Source organism: Numenius arquata, chromosome W (assembly GCF_964106895.1).
Source record: "Numenius arquata chromosome W, bNumArq3.hap1.1, whole genome shotgun sequence".
NCBI classification, from domain to species: Eukaryota; Metazoa; Chordata; class Aves; order Charadriiformes; family Scolopacidae; genus Numenius; species Numenius arquata.
In genome coordinates, this window is record NC_133615.1 from 26,852,517 (window position 1) to 26,875,823 (window position 23,307).

Genomic DNA, 23,307 nt, shown 5'->3' on the forward strand with positions numbered 1-23,307 from the left:
TATATGCCAATGAATATTACAAAACTGACTGACAGTGGACTATTTCCTCCCTCAACACTAGAAACACTGCTTCAACTTTGAAAACGTGTTGCTTCAACATAACTGCTGAAACAGCCAGCCCAGAGCACAACATTCAACATTCTCCAGGACTGAATGCATCAAACAGAACAACCTACTGGTGGTGCCTGGCTGGTTGAGGGGTTTAATTCCCTGATAGGAGGAAGGGGACACCTGATTCAAAACATTATTGTAGAGATAAGTTTATTCCTTTTTCTGTATGTGCCTAAATGAGCTTCTCCAGCTTCATCATCCCTAGCAGATACAGTATCTTGAGCGAGGGGGTGGAACGTGGGAAAGGGAAAGTAACGGAAGATTGGCGAGGAGGACTGTAAACACGCTCAAGTGACTCACATGTGGGGTGCTGGAAAACACATACAGCACCTTAATTGTTGTTTAGTCTTATGTGCTCAACAAGTAGAACATCTGCATTTAGAAAACGTAGGCCTGGGATGGATTCAGGGGCACCTTATCGAACATACCCAAGATTCCTGCCCTGCTGTTGAAGAGATCAAAGCACAGCGAAGAACTCTGCCTGCCGGAATCCTTGAAATATAGGCCAGAACAGCAAGTCTGAGCTCTCGCTCTCTCACTCCCTTGCTAACGACTCTCTCACTAATAAGAACTCTCTCGCTCCATGGTGCCCGCATTCCCTGCTTGCATGCCTCTGCCTGGGTGCTGCTTCAGAGGTTCCCTGATCCATGAGGTATCGAGATTAAATTTGTTCTTTACCTTTAATGCATGGCTTTGTGGTTGTTCCTGCATCCTCACACACCTCCTCCCTAAAATATTTTAAAAACAACCCCACAAACCACCTGCACATACACAATGTAGAAGTGCTTAGGAAAAAAAAATCCTGCTCCCATGTTTTTCTTAATTCATTTGCTTTTTGTCTGACACCTTTTTCTAGGTTGCCGATTTCTCCATATCTTATGTTCAGCCTTTCCCAAGGAAGTGTCAATTCTACATGTATGTTTATTCGCTGGGAAAGCTGCCATACTCGTTGCCCTAGAGAAAAGCAGGTTTGGGGTATTTTCTAAGGATTAACATAGCTCTGCTAAAGAGGTCACCTCTTACCTCCTTGCCCTTTCCCATTACATTGTAAGTGTAGCTCCTTATTATGACAGGAATTACTTCATATGGTTTAAAAAGATGAAAAAAAGTAAAATGTTCTAGACACCCCTCCCCCAAAGTGAAAGAATCCACTTAATCTGGATCAATCACATTCAGATTTACAAAGTTCTTTTGCATTTTTAAAATTCTTTTTATTTAGGAAGTGAAATTAAAACTTGTAAACTATAAATACAAATGCCAAGGTATTACAGGAAATATTCAGAAGTTCTTTATAAATTTTTATTTCTCACAAATATTTCCTATGGAATTCAAGAAACAACAGGGAAACCAAACAATTTTAAGTTCTGTATACAATGAAAATCAAGGTAGATACTGCCAATTTATCAATTCATAAAAGTTTCTACCTGACACAAATGAAATCTCTGAAAGCTACAATTCATTCATTAATGATACACCAATTGCTATTTTAAACATTGTTATTTGCATTAAGCAAGCTGTCTAGAATCAGGTGTATTTAACCCACTGTTAACTCAGTGGCATCACAAACTTAAAATATTTTATTTATATACTGTCACCAATATATATATGTATTGCAAAGAGGGCCAAAAACTTGCAAAAAAAAGGTCAAATTTCACACAATGTTTGCATTAATATTTTTGTACTTTTTTTCCCCAAATAGCAAAGCTGAGCCACTGTTTTCACACTGTGTCTTTAATTTGCCAAAAACATGTAACTCCATCTATATCAAAGAAGCAGAAGAGCAATGTTAACAGCAACTGTCATTGACGCAATTTTCTTGTGGGGGGAAAAAAAGGGTGTATCCATTTTAGATATTACGTTATGTATATAAAAAAAATGATCATCAATAATAGGTTCACTAAATTTATTTTAAAATCATAAAATATATCTTAAAAAAAAGAGCATTACGTTCTGCACACTGCTCTCAAAGGATGCTAGGGACATGTGGACGACCAGTCTTCTCCCCTCTAAAAAAAAAAAAAAAAAATTACAGTGTACATAAAGCAGGGTGTTCACAATAGTTACAGAAAAACCATTACAATTTACCAACAACAACGAACAAAAATAAAATTCACTCTGCTGCTGTTTCAAAATTTCATTGTTAGTCTTATGCGGCCTTTCCCTTCCCTAAATATTTGTAATGAACTAAAACATTACATCTGGTGAACAGCAGATTCCACTACACCTCAAATGCAGAACACCTATGAAGCAGAGGAATGTTGGCTTTTTAAACAGAAGCAGATATAAAAAAAAAAAAAAAAAAAAAAAAAGAGAAAAAAAAGGTGCAGGACTCCTTCAGTTCTTCACTAGTCTTAGAAAAACTTTCCAGAATACTGCTTCACACTATAAAAAAGAAAAAATAATCTTGCATTAGAATCCTTCAACATCTGCATACTGCTTCACACTATAAAAGAAAAAGAAAAAAGCATGTATTAGAATGATTGACCATACATCTTGCATCAATATTCACAATGGCATTCTTAAAGATTAAACTACAAATTCCCAATACATTTAAAGGTAAATAATTTTCAAAGATTAATGGCTAATAATTATAGGCATAGAATTATTTTAAGCACATTTAAATATTAGTAGTCTAAAGACACATTCAAGTTAAACATTAACAAATGCTATGACAGCCAACGTTATTAAAGCAAGACTACGCAAACTAAGTCCATAACGGTTCATATTTTGGCAGAACAGGAAGTAATGCCAGCAAGGTGTGAAATGCTGCATAACAGCACCAATTGATTTCAACTTGTCCTGTATGTAGAGGCATGGTCTGTGCCATATGGCAGACTGTGATTTGTTGTCAGTTAAGTTATCTAAAAACAACAAAATCACTAGTCTTCCACACAGAACTAGACCAACATCCACTGAAATCTTCTATATTTTCTACAGGTTCTATGTAATTTATTACAAGTAGGCAATTTTCACCAGAGAAATGAGAGGATCGCTTGGTTAAGGTGTCTTCCATCAAGATTAGTTTTGAGGGAATCTTCATTTTAGTTAGAACAGAGAAAAGAAAATAATCAAGGCAGAACTACCACTGGAGAAACTAGGTTCAATAGTTACTTAAATCCTGCCTTCTAAAAACTATATTGCAGAGAAGAGCTTTAGAATGTAGTAGTTGGAAAGTCAGTTTAAAACTGACAGTAAGGACAGCATTAAGCTTCAACTTGCCTGTTCTGCAGTAAATATTGAGCATTTTGTATCTGGTCCTGTGTTCCCGTAATTGTTATTATTCGATCTTCTGAGCCTTCTAGTGGTTCATCAATTTTGATTGAAGCTCCTGACTCATGACGTATTTGTTTGATTCTCTGGCCTCCCTTTCCAATAATAGATCCTGCCAACTAGGGGAGAAAATAAAGCATTTATTTTTTGATCTAACTTTCTCTGCAAAAACACAGTACTGTTCAAGTAGCTTCCATCAATTTAATTTTAAGAGTTAGAATGGAACTCTTTTACAGCCTCAAAAAATTTATTATATAAACACAGGTGGGATAAAGTTGGAAGAACCAGATGCTTGTTTGTAAAAACAAGTTATGTAGATCATCTCTATTACTGAATATTAACAATTTTAAAAAAATAGTTCAGCACATCTCTAGAGTGAAGACAAAAGAAACATCCTTAAGAATAAACATTCAGTGATTTAGAAACACTTGCTTTACATTAAAAGTACTTGTCAAGCATCCCAAATACTTTTGATTTATTTACTTAGTCTGAGAAAAGGCTGTGACTTTCTATTTATTTATTTAAACACAAGTGGAAAGCAAGTCAGCTTCACTTACATCTTTGGGAATTGTTACTTGTGTTGTGATGATGGGTCCACCAAGATCTCCATATGAACCACGGCCCCCTGTGTAAGAATAGTCTGATTTAAACGCATGCATCAAGCCTCTTACTGACTAAATGAAGTGCATGTCAAAATTATCTATAAAAGCTTACCATATCCAGAGCCACCCTCAAACTGTAAGAAAAAGAGAAAGAAAACCCTTAAATAGCAAATAGTCATGATTCATTAACATGTTTTCATCTCAAGTATCATATTGTTAACTTTGAACCCGTTTTATGCAAAAATCCTAACCCACAACCTTAATCTATGTGTCATTAAAGGCAAACTGGGGAAGAGGGCAGACCAGGAACAAAGGGAAGAGGGAACATCTCATGAGAATCTCTTAGTTTGCTCTGTTAAAACCTTTAAGAATAAAGTCATCAAGATCCAGCCATACCAGTTTACCAAGCAACCTTATTAATTCAACTGGTAAACAGCTCTTGATGCTGATCTACTCCTGACCCTTGGACTAAAGTAACATTCAAATTAAAACATCAGGGTTCAGCCTTATTACTACTACCTATACAGCTTAGGAGAAATTAAAGTCTCAGTTTGGGACAAGATGTTTACCTGGTAACTGTCAACCCTCCTACTCCATCTATATCTTGAGGAAAAAACAAGTCAACTCTAATAACTTTATAATTGGCCTCTCCATTCAGACTATGCTACAATCTTTTCTATCATAGAAGGGACAATCATGACACTAATTACTGCTGTTCTGCTAAAACTACTATATACCAGATCCAAATCACTGTACTGATTGGATGCAGCAGTCCTGACTGCTTTTATTTTCAAGATTTGTAGACTGGTACTTGATATCAAGTGCTTAATTTGATCTAATGCCTTCTAAATGCACAAACACCCATTTTAACATCTTCCTGTAGAAGCAGAGAATAGATGTGCACACTTCTCTAGAATTCAACTTATATCACTGAAATACAGGAATGTTTGTGAATTATTTGTTTGCAGAAGTTGAAATGCAACAACTTTTTTCAAGAAACTATTTACTTGCTAGCTTTTTGGATCTACATCAAAATGGAAACTATTCAGAAAAAAATTGTTCAGCTGATCATCTGTTTCTAAGCAACCTTTGTTATGTAATCATGTTGCTCAGCAATACAGACCATAATACAACATAATAGAGCTTGCAGTAGAGTGCAAAATACAAAAGAATGAAGGACACTGCTTAGTACTTAATTCAGAGGCTGATCAGAGCTGCGTATTCCACATACATACTCTTTCACCTATTTCTGCTAATATTTTGCACAGGGAATCCCTTTTTTGGGCTAACTTGTTTTAATAAACAGCCCTTTTCTTGTCCCTTTCTGCTGCTTCTCCTCCCCAGACTACAAGACAGTAAATTAATTTGACATCAGATGAGTAATTATAACTGCAGTATTTATGTAAGCTAGGAACAAACATTTAATATTTGGCAGCACTTTGCCATCTTCTAGACAGCATAAACGCTCACTGACACCCTTTGAACTTTCCTCTTCCTAAACCCCCTAAGAGTAAAAAGTTTGATAAACACAAATCAAATTGAATACTTTAAATATATGGATAGGTAATGCATAATAGTTTATCCATAACTATAAGTAAAGAATTATTTTTAACATTCCTTGTTTGAAACAGGAGAAAACACAACATAATGAAGTTAACATAAAACATATTCCTAAACAGATGCACATACAGGGTGTTGAAAAGCAAGAGTTACAGTGAAAGTCACAGCTTAGAAGACTAAAATAGGGTACAAAAAAGGCAATAAAGCTTCTCTCGCTTGGCTGTGCTGCTGCATACTGCCTGTATAAGATTCGCTGTTCAGGACATAAACTGCCAATAACCTGAGTTAGAAGGATAGCTTTAGGGATTTTTCAATAGGTGCAAGCTGCCACCAACTACATTCAGTCTCAAATTCTAGTTATCACTTAAGCAATTCAAATGATTTTTCTCAAAAATCAACTATTAAACCAGTCAAATAAAAGCATGAGCACACTCACCAACTCTGGTGGTTGCATGTCATCACAGGCATCCACGTGACACTGCATCATCTTCCAAGCACAACATAATAGGAGGATAAGAGGAAATTAATCCAAATAAGTCCATGTCATGAAGGCTTATAGGTAACTTGGCAAGCAAACACATACATACCAATATAGAGAAACATTTTTCTGCAGTACTTCAACTACTACAAAGACTCAAAAGTACATGATATAGACCAGTTACAAGATTCGCTCCCTTTTACTTTCACTACAAGGGAACTGCAACTGGTCACATGTCTTTCTTCCTTGTTTCTTTGGTGTAAACAGATTTTCCTCTTACAAAGAACATCAGACAGCTAAGGAGAGAGCAAAGTTGGAACACTGTTGTCTTTTTTTTTTTTAAAACGCCTTTGAGTAATAAAACTGTACTATATACTAAAAGATATTATTCTCAGATACCAAAGCCTTCTATTTCTCTCATGCATAAAAATCCCCCAGAGAAGGCATTTAATAAAACAAGTAACTGTCATTGATATATCTATGTCAATAGCAGGTCAAGCAGGAAGGACGTGGCTTCTCATATTTTATTAATTCATTTCCATATACCTCATATAGCCAATAGCTAAACTAACAATCTACTACTGCCTAATTATATGGAAATCCAATTTTTTTTTTAATGTGATATATAGCATTTGTTTCCTTCAGAATTCTACAAACATTGTGGAAAAAAAATATCAACAAACAATTATAAAAATATAATTTGTAGAATCCACTTTAAATTACTATTAAGGCAAAGACCTTTGCCGGGTTAAAACATGCTACACTTGAGAAATATTAGTTGTTTAACTTAAATACGTTTTAATTAGAATAAATTACTTAGGGTTATAATATGGTGTGATTTATGCTGTTCGCTTAGCTTTACTTAGCATGAGTAGCTAGATTTGCTGAAACCTTTAGACTGCAATAGTTAATTTTCTTAGTAATTTTCCTAGCAGCTGGTACAGTGCTGTGTTTAGTCTTTTAGTATAAGTAAAACATTGATAACACACTGATATTTTGGTAATGTTTTCCCTAAGTTTGGGACTCTTCAGTTGCCCTTATCCTGCCAGCAGTCGCGGGCGCACAAGAAGAGTAAACCAGGAGATAAGGAGGCTACAACCCTCAGCAGAGACTGCAAATCAACAAGATAAGAGCAGTCAATGGCCTGCCTGGACACAGAAAAAGAATCCAATAAGGTATTAGAAGATCCCAGACTAAAAACCACCATTGGACTAAAAGATGCATGAACAGCACATGAGAGGCGGGTATATAGATTGCAAGGGTATAATTGCCCAGGGATTTCTTTGTTTGAGGTCCCTCCCTTTTTGGGGGCACCCAGCCCAGGCTGACCTTGCTGCTGTACCTTTCAAATAAATTAATTATTTTTATAAAATCCAATGCCTGAGACTCTGCTGCAGGAAACTCAGGGTCAAACCTGAAGGAGGGAGTGTGCCAGAGAGAGAGAGAGTGTGTGCATATGTAGTCGAAAAGGGCACCTGTCCACCCACTGGGGTCGCCTGCCATGAAGGGACCCTGGTCCTAGCAGTTAAAGATTCAGGTGGAGTGCATGCAACTCCTTGAATGGCGTGTGAATTCTTGGGTAGCGGCTTCTTCTTTAACAATACAACACGAACAACACATTAAAATATATATGCTCATTTAAAAGCAGTTCCTAAAATACTAGGTGCATAATAACTTAAGATATATAACAGAATTTTCTTTTCTACAGACTCACTTGTCCTAGCTACTACTGGTAACCAATGGAAATGAAATCAAAACTAAATGAAACGCTGACTGGATAAGACAAAGGGCATAGTATTAATAAGAATTTATTGACTTTTACATCTAATGAAAGAATATGCATGCAACCCTAACCAATGGCAAATTCCTTATTGTAACTTGCCCATATTTTTAAAGGATTGGCCCAGAAGAGTGAATTTTTTTAATTTCTTTTAGTATTTATATAGAAAAATAAGATGTGTCAAACATCTTCAAACATCTTTCCTTCACTGATTTTTTTAAATGCTCCTTAATGTAAAATCTCTTAAACATGAAATACACTAAAAAATATTAAAAGTATGTACCTTTACTGAAGTGCTAATACAGACACATGTATATACATACATACACATATATATATATATATATAATGGTAAGAAATATCAAGAAGTAGGAATCATTTGAATGATATCACAGAATGATATGGGGTTGGAAGGGACCTCCGGAGATCATCTAGTCCAACCCCCCTGCCAAAGCAGGTCCACCTAGAGCAGGTTGCACAGGAATGTGTCCAAGAGGGTTTTGAATGTCTCCAGAGACGGAGACTCCATCACCTCTCTGGGCAGCCTGTTCCAATGCTCTGCCACCCTCAAAGAAGTTCCTCCTCATGTTTAGATGGAACTCCTTATGTTCAAGTTTGTGCCCATTTCCTCTTGTCCTGTCACTGGGCACCACTGAAAAAAGAACGGCCCCATCCTCTTGACACCCACCCTTTAAGTATTTATAGGCATTGATCAGATCCCCCCTCAGTCTTCTCTTCTCCAGACTAAAAAGACCCAAGTCCCTCAGCCTTTCCTCTTGAGAGAGATGCTCCAGACCCCTAATCGTCTTTGGTACAGCAGAGGACTACCTCTCCAGCAGTTCCCTGTCCTTCTTGAACTGGGGAGCCCAGAACCGGACACAGTACTCCAGGTGGGGCCTCACCAGGGCAGAGTAGAGGGGCAGGATAACCTCCCTCCACCTGCTGGCCACACTCTTCCTGATGCGCCCCAGGATGCCATTGGCTGCCTTGGCCACAAGGGCACATTGCTGCCCCATGGTCATCCTGTTGTCCACCAGGACTCCCATATCTTTTTCCTCAGAGGTGCTCTCCAGCAGGTCAGCCCCCAACCTGTACTGGTGCATGGGGTTATTCCTCCCCAGGTGCAGCACCCTACACTTGCCCTTGTTGAACTTCATCAGGTTCCTCTCTGCCCAACTCTCCAGCCTGTCCAGGTCTCGCAGTATGGTGGCACAGCCTTCTGGTGTGTCAGTCACCCCTCCCAGTTTTGTGTCATCAGCAAACTTGCTGGGGGTACATTCCATCCCTTCATCCAGGTCATTGAGGAATATATTGAAGAGGACTGGACCCAGTAATGAGCCCTGGGGAACACCACTTGTTACGGACCTCCAACTAGATTCTGTGCCACTAACCACGACCCTCTGAGCTCTGTCTTTCAGCCAGTTTTCAATCCACCTCACTGTCCACTCATCTAACCCACACTTCCTAAGCTTACCTATGAGGATGCTGTGGGAGACTGTCAAAAGCCTTGATGAAGCCAAGGTAGACAACATCCACTGCCCTCCCCTCATCTATCCATCCAGTCATGCCATCATAGAAGGCTATCAGGTTAGTCAGACATGACTTCCCCTTGGTGAATCCATGTTGACTACTTCTGATAGCTTTCTTTTCCTCCAGATGCTTTGAGATGACGCCCAGAATGAGGTGTTCCATCATCTTTCCAGGGATGGAGGTGAAGCTGACCGGCCTGTAGTTTCCCGGGTCCTCCTTCTTGCCCTTCTTGAAGACTGGGATGACATTGGCTTTCCTCCAGTCCTCAGGCACCTTGCCTGTTCTCCAGGACCTTTCAAAGATGACGGAGAGCTGCCCAGCAATGACATCTGCCAGCTCCCTCAGCACTCATGGGTGCATCCCATCAGGACCCATGGACTTGTGGATATCCAGTTCACTTAACTGTTCCTGACTTGGTCTTCCTCAACCAAGGGGAAGTCTTCCTTCATCCAGACTTTCTCTGTTATCTCCAAAGTCTGGGACTCCTGAGGGCTGGCCTGAGTAGTAAAGACTGAAGCAAAGGCGGCATTCAGCAACTCCGCCTTCTCTGCATCCTCTGTCACCATGGCACCTGTCTCATTCAACAGCAGGCCCACATTTTCTCTACTTTTCCTTTTGCCTCAGATATACTTGAAGAAACCCTTCTTGTTGACCTTGACATACCTTGCCAGGTTTAATTCCAAGGAGGCCTTGGCTTTCCTCGTTACAAGAATACTGTTATGAGTATGCAGGGCTGAAATCTTCCCAAGTGGTCAGTCCCTTCTTCCACTCGGTATAAACTTCCTTCTTCCACTTGAGCTTTTTCAGAAGCTCCCTGATCAACCACACAGGTCTCCTGCTTCCCTTGCCCCATTTTTTGCTCTTAGGGATGCATTATATGCACTTCTCCACCTTATTCCCCCCCCCCAGTATGTTTTTGTACATTTGTCTATCTAAAGCACCCATGGGGATGGAGGTGTTAAAAAATAGTGGAAACGCATTCATCAGCTATCAAAATACCCATTATGGTCCATAGGCATTTGTTTTGGAATAGTTACAGCCTAAAATATATACCTCTAGTAAGAGAAACAATGCGGGTGTCTTTCAGTAAAATACCTCAGAATAGATATTATGTATATTAAAAAAAAAAATCCAAATTATTTTTTTCCTCCCATCTTAGAATTTACAAGGCTGTCAGTATTGTCACATCTCAAAAAATTCAAGTTTCACCACTGAGTCTTGGTTCACCATCTTACACGTCTTTAACTACTGAATTTTTCCTCCTTTAGCAGAGAACAGAACTGGCAGAAAATGAAGATTTCTGTAGATTCACCATCTCCAAGATGTTGGTCTGAAAAAAGAATCTATTCTTGCCTTTTAATGTATTAATGTAAAATGGCATTCCTGCTCTCTGAAAGTAGCCGTTCCCAAGCACTACTTCACAAACCACAACGATGTTGGTTTACTCTAAGCTTAAATGTTTTGCTAAACATAGTAGCTCAAAAAGACCTTACATTTCTGGCATGACACTTCCAGCTTCAGCCTTACAATCCATGGAAAGACTTCTTATCTGCTTATACAATTAAGGATACTGGGATTATGGCTAGCTAAAACTAGAAATACGGTCTGTGTCAGAAAGTCCTCATTGTAGGCAGGCTCTGAAACTTGTGCATAAAGCAGCCAAAGCCATGAGCAGTTTCACTGTGAAGAGGAAATAAAATTGCTTTTCAGAACATGAAAAATGAGCAGAGACGACTCCCACTTATTTGTAGAAACTCATGTCAAGAAAACCAAGGTCAACCTGATCAGTCAGACTAAATAAGAGTTCAAATAGATTTTTCTATTCTAAATGGAATGGAACAGAACACTATTGTCCAAGCTGAAGATTGCGTTCAACCAGATACCTAAGGAAGGGCAGGCTGCTGTTTATATGCCCTGACACCAGTTTTACCAGCTTCAAATACGAAAACACAAAAATTGAAAACATAAGGGATCTTAGAGGTATAGTTCACAAATTCTTCTAGATCCAGAGTAGCATAGACAACTTGGAGTTTTTGGGTCTGGGTTTTTTGGGGGGTGGGGTTTTTTTTGGTTTGTTTTTTGGTAATTTTAAGTGCAAGTCTTTCCTTTCAAAATTTCTGCTAGGCTCCTGGTGTCCCAATTTGGACATTCTTGTAATATGTACTTCCAGTATGTATTACTGGAAGTAATTGCCTCTTCCTCCCAGAAGGAGGCAACGTGTAAGTCTCACTTAGGTAACCCATTTCATAGCTCCTCTTCATTTTTTTCTCTTCTATTCAGTTAAAAGAAAAAATTAAAAAAAAAAAAAATCTTAAGGAATGTGCCAAACAGAAACAGAGGGGGGAAAAAAAAAAAAAAAAAAAAAAAAAAAAAAAGAGTCGTTAACCAGAGATTTACCTCTCAGATGCCTATGATTTCTCTTCCCAGGAAAAGTAATACAACAGTAAATGACTACCATGAAGTCACATTTCAGAGTACAACATGGAAGAGTATCTTTAAGCCTTTTTGTCCTGGTTTGAGGACAATTCTCCCCACCCCCCAACACGGTTGAATGAAATTCAACTTATCAGCGGCCCTGGCTCCAAAACATTTAGAATTACAGTAGATTTCTTTTGCAGACATAGAAATCAGCATAATGACAAGATTGGATTTGAAAAAGTAATCATCTGCCAGACCAGCTAGAGTTCTTTATAGATATTATTCACGTTCTCTTAAATTCTGCTAACATCCGTTGGAAAACATTGTTCTGATCTGAAAAGCCTCCCAATTCCTATTTCTGTCATCCTGATTAAAAAGTCTAAAAGAAGGTCCGTGTAATAAAACCCAAAGGGACTGTGCTCTACCAACTTTCTATTCCATTGTTGATGGCAGGTAGGGAAAATAACCAACCAAACAAAAAAACCCCACAAACCAAAACCACACAGATCATTTCCCAAATACCCTTTACACCGCAGTTGTCGTCTTGGGGGCACCATTTGTATGGCCAAAACATTTTGGTGATATCAAAGTTTATCAGAAGCATACATGCCCCACACAAATATATGTATTCAAGAACAGATTCCTCAGATATTCAAAGTGCTATCTGTATTTACTAAACAAAAAAAATATGAATTTTAACTCCTACCATTCCATCATAGCGGTCTCCAGGTCTACCCCTTCGGTCATAAGACATAAGATCTCTAAAATGAGAAAAAGCAGCAACACATGACTCATATTATAAATTAGTTTATATATTATAATTCAACTTTTCATGATTTGCACACAACTATGAATTTCTGAATGCTTTAGCCAAGTTCTGAATAACCTAAAATAAAGTTACAGAACTACTGACTATAGCCCTGAGAGACTGCTACGCTGCAGAAATAGTTAAATTCAAATACTTTTTGAAATTCTCTGGTGCAATGCACACTCAATCCTGCACAATCACTACCAACACGGAATGTGAAACAAGTCCTGGAAACATGAGCACAATTCAGCAAATTTTACTCAACTTGAGTTTTATACAATGCATTTATACAACAGCTCACCCGCCACGAGGAGGTGGTGGAGGAGGAAGAGGAAGATTACGAGCTCTGCTACCACCTCTGCCCCCACGACCTGGAGGTGGTGGTGGAGGTCCTCTGCGAGGGCTCATATCATCATAATCTCTTCTTGATGGAGGCATAGGTCGTCCACCACGACCAGGAGGCATTCGATCAAAGCCTCCTCTTCCACGCATTGGAAAGCCTACTGGACGTCCCCTTCTATCATCAAACATCATTGTGAAGCCACCATAGTCATATGTTTCATCATAGAAATTGGGATCATAAGGCTGGGCCCGTCCTTTAATTGGAGACTAAGACACACAAAAAAACAAAAACACCACGACCCCTCCCCCTTGGTTAGCACTGACTGTTACAATTATTATAGTTCATTAAATTACTATATTAAATGTATAAATATGAATTTATGCATTCTGAATATGTTCTTGATTTCACAATGCTGATAAAGGCAGGGATGGTGAAATACTTCCTAAGAACTTAACTATGATAGAGAAATGACCGCCACTGATGGGTGGCACGTACATTTGTCTCACTTCCTCCCCAATTTAAAATTTCTTATTTTATTGATATGTTAAGCATGACTAACAGTCCATTGGTACCAAAACCAGCTTCCCTCTCCAATAAAGTACATCCCAATTCTAGAAAACAGGAAAAAATTTCAAAGGATGCTTATTTTGTTACTGGAGAAGTAAGAGGCACTGAATTCAAAACAAAATGGAAATATATAATTTTCCATCCAAATCACCCCAACTTTCATGAATAACAATGAAAGAATAATAAGTTTAAGATACATTACCTCAGAGATAAGATCCAAGATAATCTTGATACATTCCACAACTCTATCAGGTTTTCCACCAATAAGCACCACTCTATCAGTGGAATGAGGACAACACTCTTGGAAGAGCTTAATGGTGGTCTGAGTGTTCTGTCGAAGAGGAGAAGAAAAAAAACAAAAAAAACCCCCAAAAATCTTCAAATAGAAATATTTTAAACAATTTTATAAACTTATTGAAAACAAAATGGGTAAGACACACACTAAAACATTTTTTAAAGAAACAATCAAACCAGACCATCAAACTTCCGGTCATTTTAAGTGGATGCTTGCTTCTGAACTCTTACAACAATGATATAAAAATTAAGATATAAACAACAATATAACATAAAAATAACAAATAGCAACAAAAACATAACATAGAAATAATAACAAAAATAAGATATAAACAACAACAAGATATAAAAATATCTTAGAATATTATATCTTTAAGACCTGCAATGACATCAGTTTGTATGAAATGCTAATGAAGAGGAAAAAAGTTCAATTTTTAAAATCTTTCAATTACGGCTCATCTACATGGTCATTTATTCAAATATTAGCACAAGGACCACATATCCATTATAATCTTATAGGTTATATAAGCCTTCATATGTCATAAAAACACGCTTTGGATGCAAGACAGCAATGTTGCCAGGATTATGTCTGGTCATCTTGCCTTTCCTCAGTCCACACAAATACACCTAAACTGGCCTTTGACACAATGCCAGGAAAGGATAGAAAACAACACCCTAGATTCACAGAGATCACTAGCTTTTTAGAACAAATCCTCATTCCTTCACAAGGAAGGATTGTTCACAAAGGAAACCATGGACTTCAAGGGAGCGGAACTTAAAAAAAAACACAACACAACCCACCCAAAAGCAAACAAAAAACCCAAACCACCAACAACCTAAACAAAAAACAAACTCACAACAAAAAGACCCAAAACCAACCCACCCCCATACCACCTTTTTATAGCAATATTCAAGCATTTAATAAATGATCATCATTAGAGTTTATGGAAGTACATCCACACTAAACCATTTTCCATGTCCAACACCACCAATATAGTCTATTCAGCAGTTCATTCTAGGAGTGATGAATGGCATTTCAATTTTAAAAAGTAACCTTTATTTATAAAGATTACTGCTAATATGCTTAAAAGCTTTACAAGAAGTCATATGCTCTATTCATCAACAGCCACTTTATTTCTGACTTTTTGCAAGAAAGTTGTAATAAGTAACTGATCTCAGAACATAGAAATCATGCATGAAATATGTTCTGAAGGAATTATTGCAGAGATGATGCCTACACTCACTGCTTATGAACACAAAAAATTTATTTATAGAATAAAAGCAGAATTTGAAAAGAATAGGAAACAGTACCTCTCTGAGTTCTTTGATTTTAGCACCCTTGACACCAATAATTCCTCCTGCTAGACTTTGGTGAATTAGAAGTCTTAATTCACAGTCAAAGTCGCTACCTTTGTAGTGTTGATACTGCAAGTAAGATGCATACAAGGAAAGAATGTCAGTCAGGGGAAAAAATAATTGAAAAACCAAAATGCTAATTTTGTTTTTTTGTTAAGGTTTTTCTCCAAACAATATAGTATGACCTAATTTGCTGCTGAACTGTAACACTGTATTTGCTACAATAGAACCACACCTATTTAAGTACTTTGCCTCAACATGAGGTGGTCAAATTAGTTTTCCTTATTTCCTTTATTATTATTGTATAAAATTTTAAGATATCAAAAGAGCACAACACGCTTACAAAGCCAAGGCAGGATGGAAATTACAGTACAGCTACTTCAAATTGGGGACTAAACAAGTTGGGAGACAGGTGTTTTGAATAGGAGGAGGCTGTTCCAAATATTAATTTTCTAAGAAGAGATTGTCTCTATCCTCTACCAAAAAAAAAGCCAACGTAGTTTGAGAGCTATAGGCCTCCTTTCAAAAAAAGATAGGTTTTCTTTTCTAATTTAACATATTAAAAACAGCACATAATCATCTAGAATTATCTTGTTTTAAAAATCTAAATTTATACCCCTGAAAAAAAACCCAAACCTAATAGACATACCTCTTCTAAAGTAGGGATAATCTTCTTCAAGATTTCTCCAATCGTCTCTGTATCTGCACTTATACTCAAGATGCTGTTAGAAGCCATAGTCACAGAAAACATGGAGAAGGTGAAAAAGTAGTAGAAGTAAATTTAGTATTTATAGTCATACACAAAATTCTACCAAGATTGACTACACAAAAGAACTTACAATTAATATTCCCCATTTAAAGTAAACCTGTTCACTGGATTTTCAACACATGCATCTTTGTTTATGACCAATATATACGCATGATGAATTTAAGACTAGGTAGGTCTTGCAGAGAGTGAGCAAGCGAGAGCTTTTGGAAGGGCTTAGATTAAGTGGGCAAGAAATTGACGCATAACTGAAAGTAGAAGTGAATATTCACGTTCCCCATCACCACTAATTTAGTATACCCTTGCCATTACATTGGTAGAACTGGCACACCTTCTTGTAGAAAGACTGGGGATATGAAAGTGGTCAACGTTAGATCTGGAGTAAGGTTGAGAGACTAATTAGAAATTAGATTAGTAATGACCTCTGCAAAAAAAAGGAATATAAATACAAGGAAAAAAACAAAACAAAACAAAACAAAAAAAACCCACCCACCCCCCCCAAACAAAAGTGTAACACAAATGAGAAGTGACAGAAAGTGAACTAGAGTTAGTATTTCATCAGAAATAATTATGAACAGACAACGTTGGGGAGGGGAGCAGGGTGGGCCACAAAGACAGAGCAAGAGACTCTTGAAACAATTTGATTTATAATGCAGTGAATATGTAACACTTGAAGCTGTGCTCCTTCCGTTGAAATAAAATTAGTGGATTGTTCGGGTGGCCAACTCACGTAAAAGTTCAGTGACAAAAAGACTTAATGGGGAAAAAAAGACAGAAAACTTTAAAAAAAAAAAAAAAACAATACATGGTCTATAAGGGGATACTATTTAATTATATAAAAGGCAGGTAATAAAATACATTTCTCTCTTTCTAATCAGGCAGTGAGGCATAAACTGTTGGGACATACCGCTCGGGGCCACTGCTGTCTGGGACTGAAACACTTGCATTGTACTGCATTGGTCATTGGCGTTCGTGGATGTTGGCATTGGGCATGGGTATTCAATCAGAAGTTGTCAAGTATGGTACCCGTTTGGCAACGAGCACATTTTTGGGCATAGCCAACCAGGGTTTTCACATGGGCGTTCAGGGGCGGATGGGCCAACGTCATGGTGGGCAACGCAGGGGCAAGTCGATCCAGTACATGGGTAACGGAGATATATGGCCAAAAAAACAAGGAGAGGGAAAAGGGGGGAAAAGCAATAAATTTTAATTTAATACAAACTATACTCATTACTCTCAGTTAATGAAGCAAGCTTAAGTTCTTCTGAAGACTAACACAATAATGGATTGCTACATCGACTGTGGCTTAACAGTATGGATCTTAATGAGTTATTTTATCTGACTAAACTACTTTTTACTTTTAACATAATGATGTTTCAGTAGCAGGCTGGCTCATGAATGTAGACACAAGAAGTGTTGAGATCCATATTACTGAAACCTTGGGCAAGTAGGGAAAGTTAGTATTCCAGACCAATTAAATTATCTGGACTTAGGTGATGTATTTATTTACTTAAAACAAACACACTAGCTGCCAAAGTTAGCAAGTGTATGTATGATTCCTGACCATTTCAGCTTAATCCTCAATTCTAGTTGCTACAGTTTATGAACTTAGATGGAACTGATTCTGTAATGATATATTAGCAAATATTGTGTTGAACACAGTCTTGCTTGAAAAAATTGCTGAAATTGTAGCTGATGCTAAGTACAGGAGCGTAAACAACTGGAATTTAAGAAGCATTGCCAAGTTTTATAAATACATAACATTTATGCTGAACATGTGTCTAATCACAAGAGTCAACCCACTATAAAATATGAATAGGTAAATAAGTCACGACCATTTAAAAATGCTTCCAAGTAACAGAATAAAATGTTTCTTTACTGTTCTATATCCATATTTAAATCATGCAAGCTTAACAGGAATATTTTTGTGCTTTATGTCCAAGCTGTTTAAGTAAGAACAGATGGACCATTATGGGTTTTAAAGGAAATTAAAGAATTCCTCTATCACTGGGTTAAGCCAGCTACCTGCCATAGTTTTCAACAGGACTATAATTGATTCACACGTATGGGAAATGGTACAGTTAAGGGTTTTAAGCTTTGCCAATATTACTAATTAAAGATGTTAACTCATTTGAAGTGTGCAATTTAGAGGAACCGTGTTTGAAAGCAAAGAGGTTTAATATAAACCTCTCCTCCCAACATAACTCAAGCTGGGTTTTAGTTACAACACAAACGGAGAAACTAAAGTTATCTCCTCTAACAATCATTATAAATGGCTTATAATTAGATTATTGTTGTCTAGATTTGAATTTATCAATTTTTAGAAATGTATGCAATCAAGTTTTCAATGTAATGCTCTGAAAGAATTGGCGTTATATTAATTCAAACTCATATATACTCACATCTGTACGAAGTGCCTTAATATTTTTGCCGCCTTTTCCAATCACTGCTCCAGCATTCTGGAAAATAGTTTTCAGAAGCTATGTTATGCTAATACAGCACAGACTACATTTTTGAACTGAAGACTAAGAACAATATATCTATTTCTGCATTACCTTGTGGGATTTAGGGATAGGGTGGGGCTTGTTTTGCTTTTGAAAGGTTCAAATTAATTCAAAACAAACTGATATGGAGGAAAAAAGTTCAAAACAGCTCTTACCACTGAACTTTGGAAAGAGATAAAAATACTCAATAATATTATTTCAAATTTAAGTTTCTAGACAATGCTGCCTGTGTTAAAACCATCTCCATAGTTAGAGTATGGCTTTAAAAATACCTTATGGGATTCCATACATGTTATGTAGGTCAAGGATTTTCCCGATTTATTTCATTATTATTTTTTTTTAATATGCTTGCAAGTTTCCCTTTTGCACTCCAAGCATTTAATAATTTCAAATACTACTTCTGGTTTAAACCTATGTAACTCAACTGACCACTCAGGTAGGTACAGCCTGAAGAATGCAAAGCAAATATAAACAATCACTAATCTCCATTTGCTAAAAATCAACAGGAATAAACTCAGATATTTAAGAGGGGCAACTGTAAAACTACATTTTTACCAGGCTATTTCAAGAACTACATGCAAAATTATTGCTTATATTATGCAGTTCATACACAATGCTAACAGCACCACAAACATTTTGCATCACTCCACATAACTTGACTATTCATCAGAAATGCCACGCAGAGTTAAGGTAACATTCCCCCGCTCCGACACAAAAGACTGAGTTACTTCAGACAATGCAAACATCTGTAATGACTGGAAACACTAAAGGAGATTCACAAATAGCAATTTTACTGTGACAATTTATACTAGTCAATGAAGCGATTGCAATCCCTGAAACATTACTCCCATATTTCCTCCTGTTGATACATACAGATTTACTAAATCTAGGAAAATTACTAAGATCCTGAGGAAGTCCTCATTTTGCCTCTCATATTTAATTTACAATCATAAGCTGATCATTCTCTAAACTGCTTGCTTTCTAAAGACTAATACAGTCATTCACCTGGAAACGTAATCACGTTCCATTTAAACATAAGTGGCTTATAATTTCTATTGTTTTATTTTTTCAATAAGTACATTTTTTTTAAATCAGAAGTCCCATAGATCATTAAAGACTCATCCTTGAAAAAAAATTGCAATACACTTCTACTATCATTCATGCATACTTACAAATATTCCCAATAAGTTATTTTATTTTAAATAAAGCACACGTTCTTTCTAAACATATACCACAACCTACACTTTGTCACCCCTGTCTCAAGCAATGGTATAAGCAGGAAGATAGCGATACTGAAAAAGCATACTTTGCTTTGAAGCAAGATGCGTAATTCAACCATCTCATCTGTATTCCGAGATCTTTTGAAGGCCTGTTCTTCTTCCATATCTTCTGCAGGACGTTTGCCTGCAGACAGGTCCATAGGGGGGAAAACCACAAACATATATTTAACTTTCTAAGTCACAATCAAGTTGTATAGCAAGCTTATGCACTGTATTCCTAATGAAGCATTCCCTCCTATTAGCCCAATGCTAACTTCTGACATCTACCCTGAGTATCTATAGCACAGAAACAGATTTTTTTACTTCATCAGCCTACATATCAATTAATTATTGAACTCAGTCCAAATCTATGAACTACAGTTGAAATCAGAATTTTGCAAACTTAGTGAAAAATTTACATGTTGTTTAAAGCAGTGCTGCATCACCTACCTAGTACTTCTTTTACAATTGGGAAAGCCTAAGTCCAAAAGATCAAAAGTAGTTTGTCCAATACTGACATACTGGTGGAACAACAGGAAAGCAGTATTTCAAATAGCTTTGAAAAACTGGCATGAATCAACTCAATACTAATGCCCTAACACTTCTTTACTAATTATGTTCAAAAAAGCTTTTTGTTTAGCTAATATTTAAAGATATTATTTCACACATATATATACACACATTCCTTCAAAGTAACAACTGCAATAAATAAAATACAGTAATAGATATGGCTGACAGTATTTTTACATGATCACACTGTCCAGACAAGTACTGAGTATTTAGCTATCAAATATTTTCAAATCCTTAGTTAGAACTTTTAGTTACTTATGTCACATCTAAAATACTCCCAAGGAAAAATTATGTATTCATGATACAGAAACCATATAAAACCATACGGGGACACTTAAAAATGCAAAAAATACTGCCAATACAAACATTTGATACAGTTTAAGCATTCCAAAATAGTTAGAAACACTGAGACTTAAAGGTTCTTTCCCCCCCAAATAAAATAAAATAAAATAGCCCTTCAAAAAAATTACCATTTGTCTCTGTGTTGGTAAAGGTCTCCTCCTGTTGTTCAGTCTCCATTACCTTTTATTCTTAGGTGTGCAGATAAACCCTGTTGCAGAATAAAAAAAAAAGCTAGTACACCTATTTTGGGGGGGGGGGGGGGGGGGGGAGCAAACTGTACATCATACTAAAGGGAAAAACAAAAAAAGAGATGCTTGCTTTTAGAACTTACCGGTTTTATATATGCTTGCAGAGCAAAACTCAAGTGTTCTGGGAGGGATCAAAACCCAACAGCCTACTGCTTCAGAAGCCTATGAAAACAGCATAGATCAGGCTCTGTTCACTTACAGGTGAACAAAGAATGCTATTTTTCCCCCTTGGATTTTATTGCCCAACTTCCATAGCCTGAACGAACTGTTGACACTTACATATCCACGAAGAAAAAGTTGGGTATATTTACGTTTTTAAAGCATCCTTTCAATCATCTGTTAATTTCTAACAGTTACCCTGTTTGTGCAGGCTAACAGCAAGCACTGCCGGTAGGCATGTGCTCTTTTACAGCTGCTGCTGACAGACCGCCTTCCCAGCACATGCTAGCGTTTCCAGGCCCCTAATTTGAGCTAATGGAAAAGCGCCGCCCAAATAGCCAAGTTTCAAACGGACGTTGCCAGAGCGCGGCGGGGGGGGCGGGAAGAGAAACGTCACCAGGTTCAAACGGTGACCCTTCCAAACCCTCTTCTATTTACGACGCTCCCAAAAATTTTAGAGCTGCGGGGGGAAGGAGTGTAATATAGTGTTCAGGACAAGATACTCTCAATATACTCTGTTGTGTAAATCGAGTTTGCGGGACTAGCTAACGCAATGTTTTTAAAAACGTCGAAAGGATAAAGCAGCCACGGACGCGAGTAAAGGGCTAGGAGATGCCGACGCGTCTCTACCTCGCTCCCTCTGGGACGAACGGCCCTTCTTCCCGCCTAGACGCCTCCCCTTCCGCAGCCCATGCGCAAGCGGCGCTACGGTCCCCTCGGGCTGACGTTCACCTTTACCCCTCGCACGGCTTCCACAGCCAGCCCGCCCGTCATCACCGCCGCAGAGCGCTCGGAAGCCCAGCTCGCTCCCGGGGGAGGGGAAGGAGGTGGCGACGGCGTTACATAACCCTTGCAGCCCGAGACTCACCTCCGCGGTGGCGGGGACCAGCAGAAATGGCGGCCGCTGTAATGGCGCCTACCCACTGCTAGGCGGAGCCGGGAGCCGAAAAACCACCACCACGCGGTCACAAGATTTCCCCCCCACTCTGCCCAGGGAGACACAAAGGAGGCACTCGGCGGCCCTCACCCGAGCTCAAGCGGGGCCAACAGAACGCAACAGCCCCACCACGAGAAGAACGCTATCGCCGCGATCGCCCCTAAAAGCAGGCCCTGCTGCAGAGCGCTCCCCAATCGGTTTGGCACGGCCGCATCCGTACAGGCCGCATCCGATAGCGCCCTCCCTCCTCTTCCTCGCTGCCCGCCATAATTCCCAAAAACTCGCCCCATGCACAGCTACCCAGGGTAGGCGCAGGAAGGCGGCAGCAGCCGCTCCCCCAGCCTTAGCTCGTACCCGCTAGCGCAGCCGGCCTGTATCCCATCGCCGTTCCGGAGCCGCATCGGTTGGGCCGCCGTGCCCGCGCTAAAGTCGCCGCAGCGCAACGGCTGCCGGCAGAGACACAGATTACACTTTTCGCCCTTCCCTCGGGACAGGTGGAGCCCCTTGGGCCCGCAGGTTGCTCCAAGCCACTCCACGTTAGTTAAGGAGGAGTCATTCCCGGCCCCCCATAGCAGTCCCCGTACCTACCCAATTCCGCCGCCCCGCCAGCGGGGAAGCAGCGCTGTCTCTGCAGGAGCCCACAAAAATCCTGGGGCCCGGCGGTGACTCAGGCCTCCCACATTACTGTGTCACACAGTAGCACGAAGAAGAGCGAGATCAACAGCTCCACTTCCCTCAGCCCGGCTTAGCTCTTCCCCCCCCAGCGCGCGCAACATCCCATCCTCACCTTCATCAGCTACGCGCGCGAGCCGCGCTTACCTGCACCCACCATCAACACACACATCCACCGGCACCACCAGGCGACTAGCCCCGCCACCTCCTCTCCTCCCCACAGTGGGGCCCCACTGCAGCTCCGTTGGGTAAAGCAGCTGCCCGTCAGGGCAGGGATGGCCTCTAGTTCGCCCCGCCCTCCGTGTGGACCACGGCGAGACGGGCCTGGGTATCACGAGGAGAGTAACGCGATCCGCCGTGCACAGCCACAGTGTGCCTAGGCTGTTTGTTTGTTTGTCTGTTTTACCTGCTTGAAAGGAGCCACGAGAAGAGACAACGACAACGGAAGGCGGTAAATGAGAGCGAGGGTGACCTCAGGTTTTTTTGGGGGAAAAAATGGCGTCTGCGAAAACGCCGCCCTGTGCTTGTTCCCCAGCAAGAGGGGGTGGAGCAGGCTTCTTGCGATGCTTAAAGGCGCGCGTGGCTTCATACCTCCTATTGGCTGTTGGGTTGCGCGGGGTTTTTGGAGGCTGTGCACAGAGAGCAAGCGTATTCTCTTCTTTCTTCCCACCTGCAGCTAGGGTGATGGGAGGTGGGCTGCCCTGCTGGTTCTGCCCGCTCGTTCGGCACCGCC

The 23,307-nt window shown here is 39.2% G+C and overlaps 1 protein-coding gene across 2 annotated transcripts; it reads right to left on the reverse strand.

Moving 5' to 3' along the window:
• Nucleotides 1-1,291: 1,291 nt before the first annotated feature.
• Nucleotides 1,292-22,824, reverse strand: LOC141476577 (heterogeneous nuclear ribonucleoprotein K). Of its 2 annotated transcripts, none has more exons than XM_074165336.1 (16): nucleotides 22,722-22,824; nucleotides 20,890-20,968; nucleotides 20,687-20,766; nucleotides 19,694-19,791; nucleotides 18,286-18,342; nucleotides 16,791-16,834; nucleotides 15,767-15,839; nucleotides 15,073-15,186; nucleotides 13,670-13,798; nucleotides 12,859-13,166; nucleotides 12,456-12,510; nucleotides 5,980-6,030; nucleotides 4,096-4,117; nucleotides 3,939-4,021; nucleotides 3,331-3,500; nucleotides 1,292-2,493 (listed from the first exon to the last, which is right to left on the reverse strand). In XM_074165336.1, exons 3-16 carry the CDS (start codon nucleotides 20,733-20,735, stop codon nucleotides 2,463-2,465), a joined length of 1,284 nt encoding a protein of 427 aa, XP_074021437.1. In that variant the 5' UTR covers nucleotides 20,736-20,766; nucleotides 20,890-20,968; nucleotides 22,722-22,824; the 3' UTR covers nucleotides 1,292-2,462. The 2 variants fall into 2 exon arrangements, with proteins under 2 accessions (XP_074021437.1, XP_074021436.1); XM_074165335.1 differs by having other exon boundaries at nucleotides 1,305-2,554; nucleotides 22,722-22,790.
• Between the last annotated feature and the right edge of the window lie 483 nt (nucleotides 22,825-23,307).

Coding starts and splice junctions, on each gene's coding strand:
- LOC141476577 (XM_074165335.1), bottom strand. CDS start 20,735: ATGGAGACTGAACAACAGGAGGAGACCTTTACCAACACAGAGACAAAT. Junction 19,792..20,686: donor TACCAACACAGAGACAAATG/GTAATTTTTTTG, acceptor ACCTGTCTGCAG/GCAAACGTCCTGCAGAAGAT. Junction 3,501..3,938: donor AAGTAACAATTCCCAAAGAT/GTAAGTGAAGCT, acceptor TTTCTCCCCTAG/TTGGCAGGATCTATTATTGG.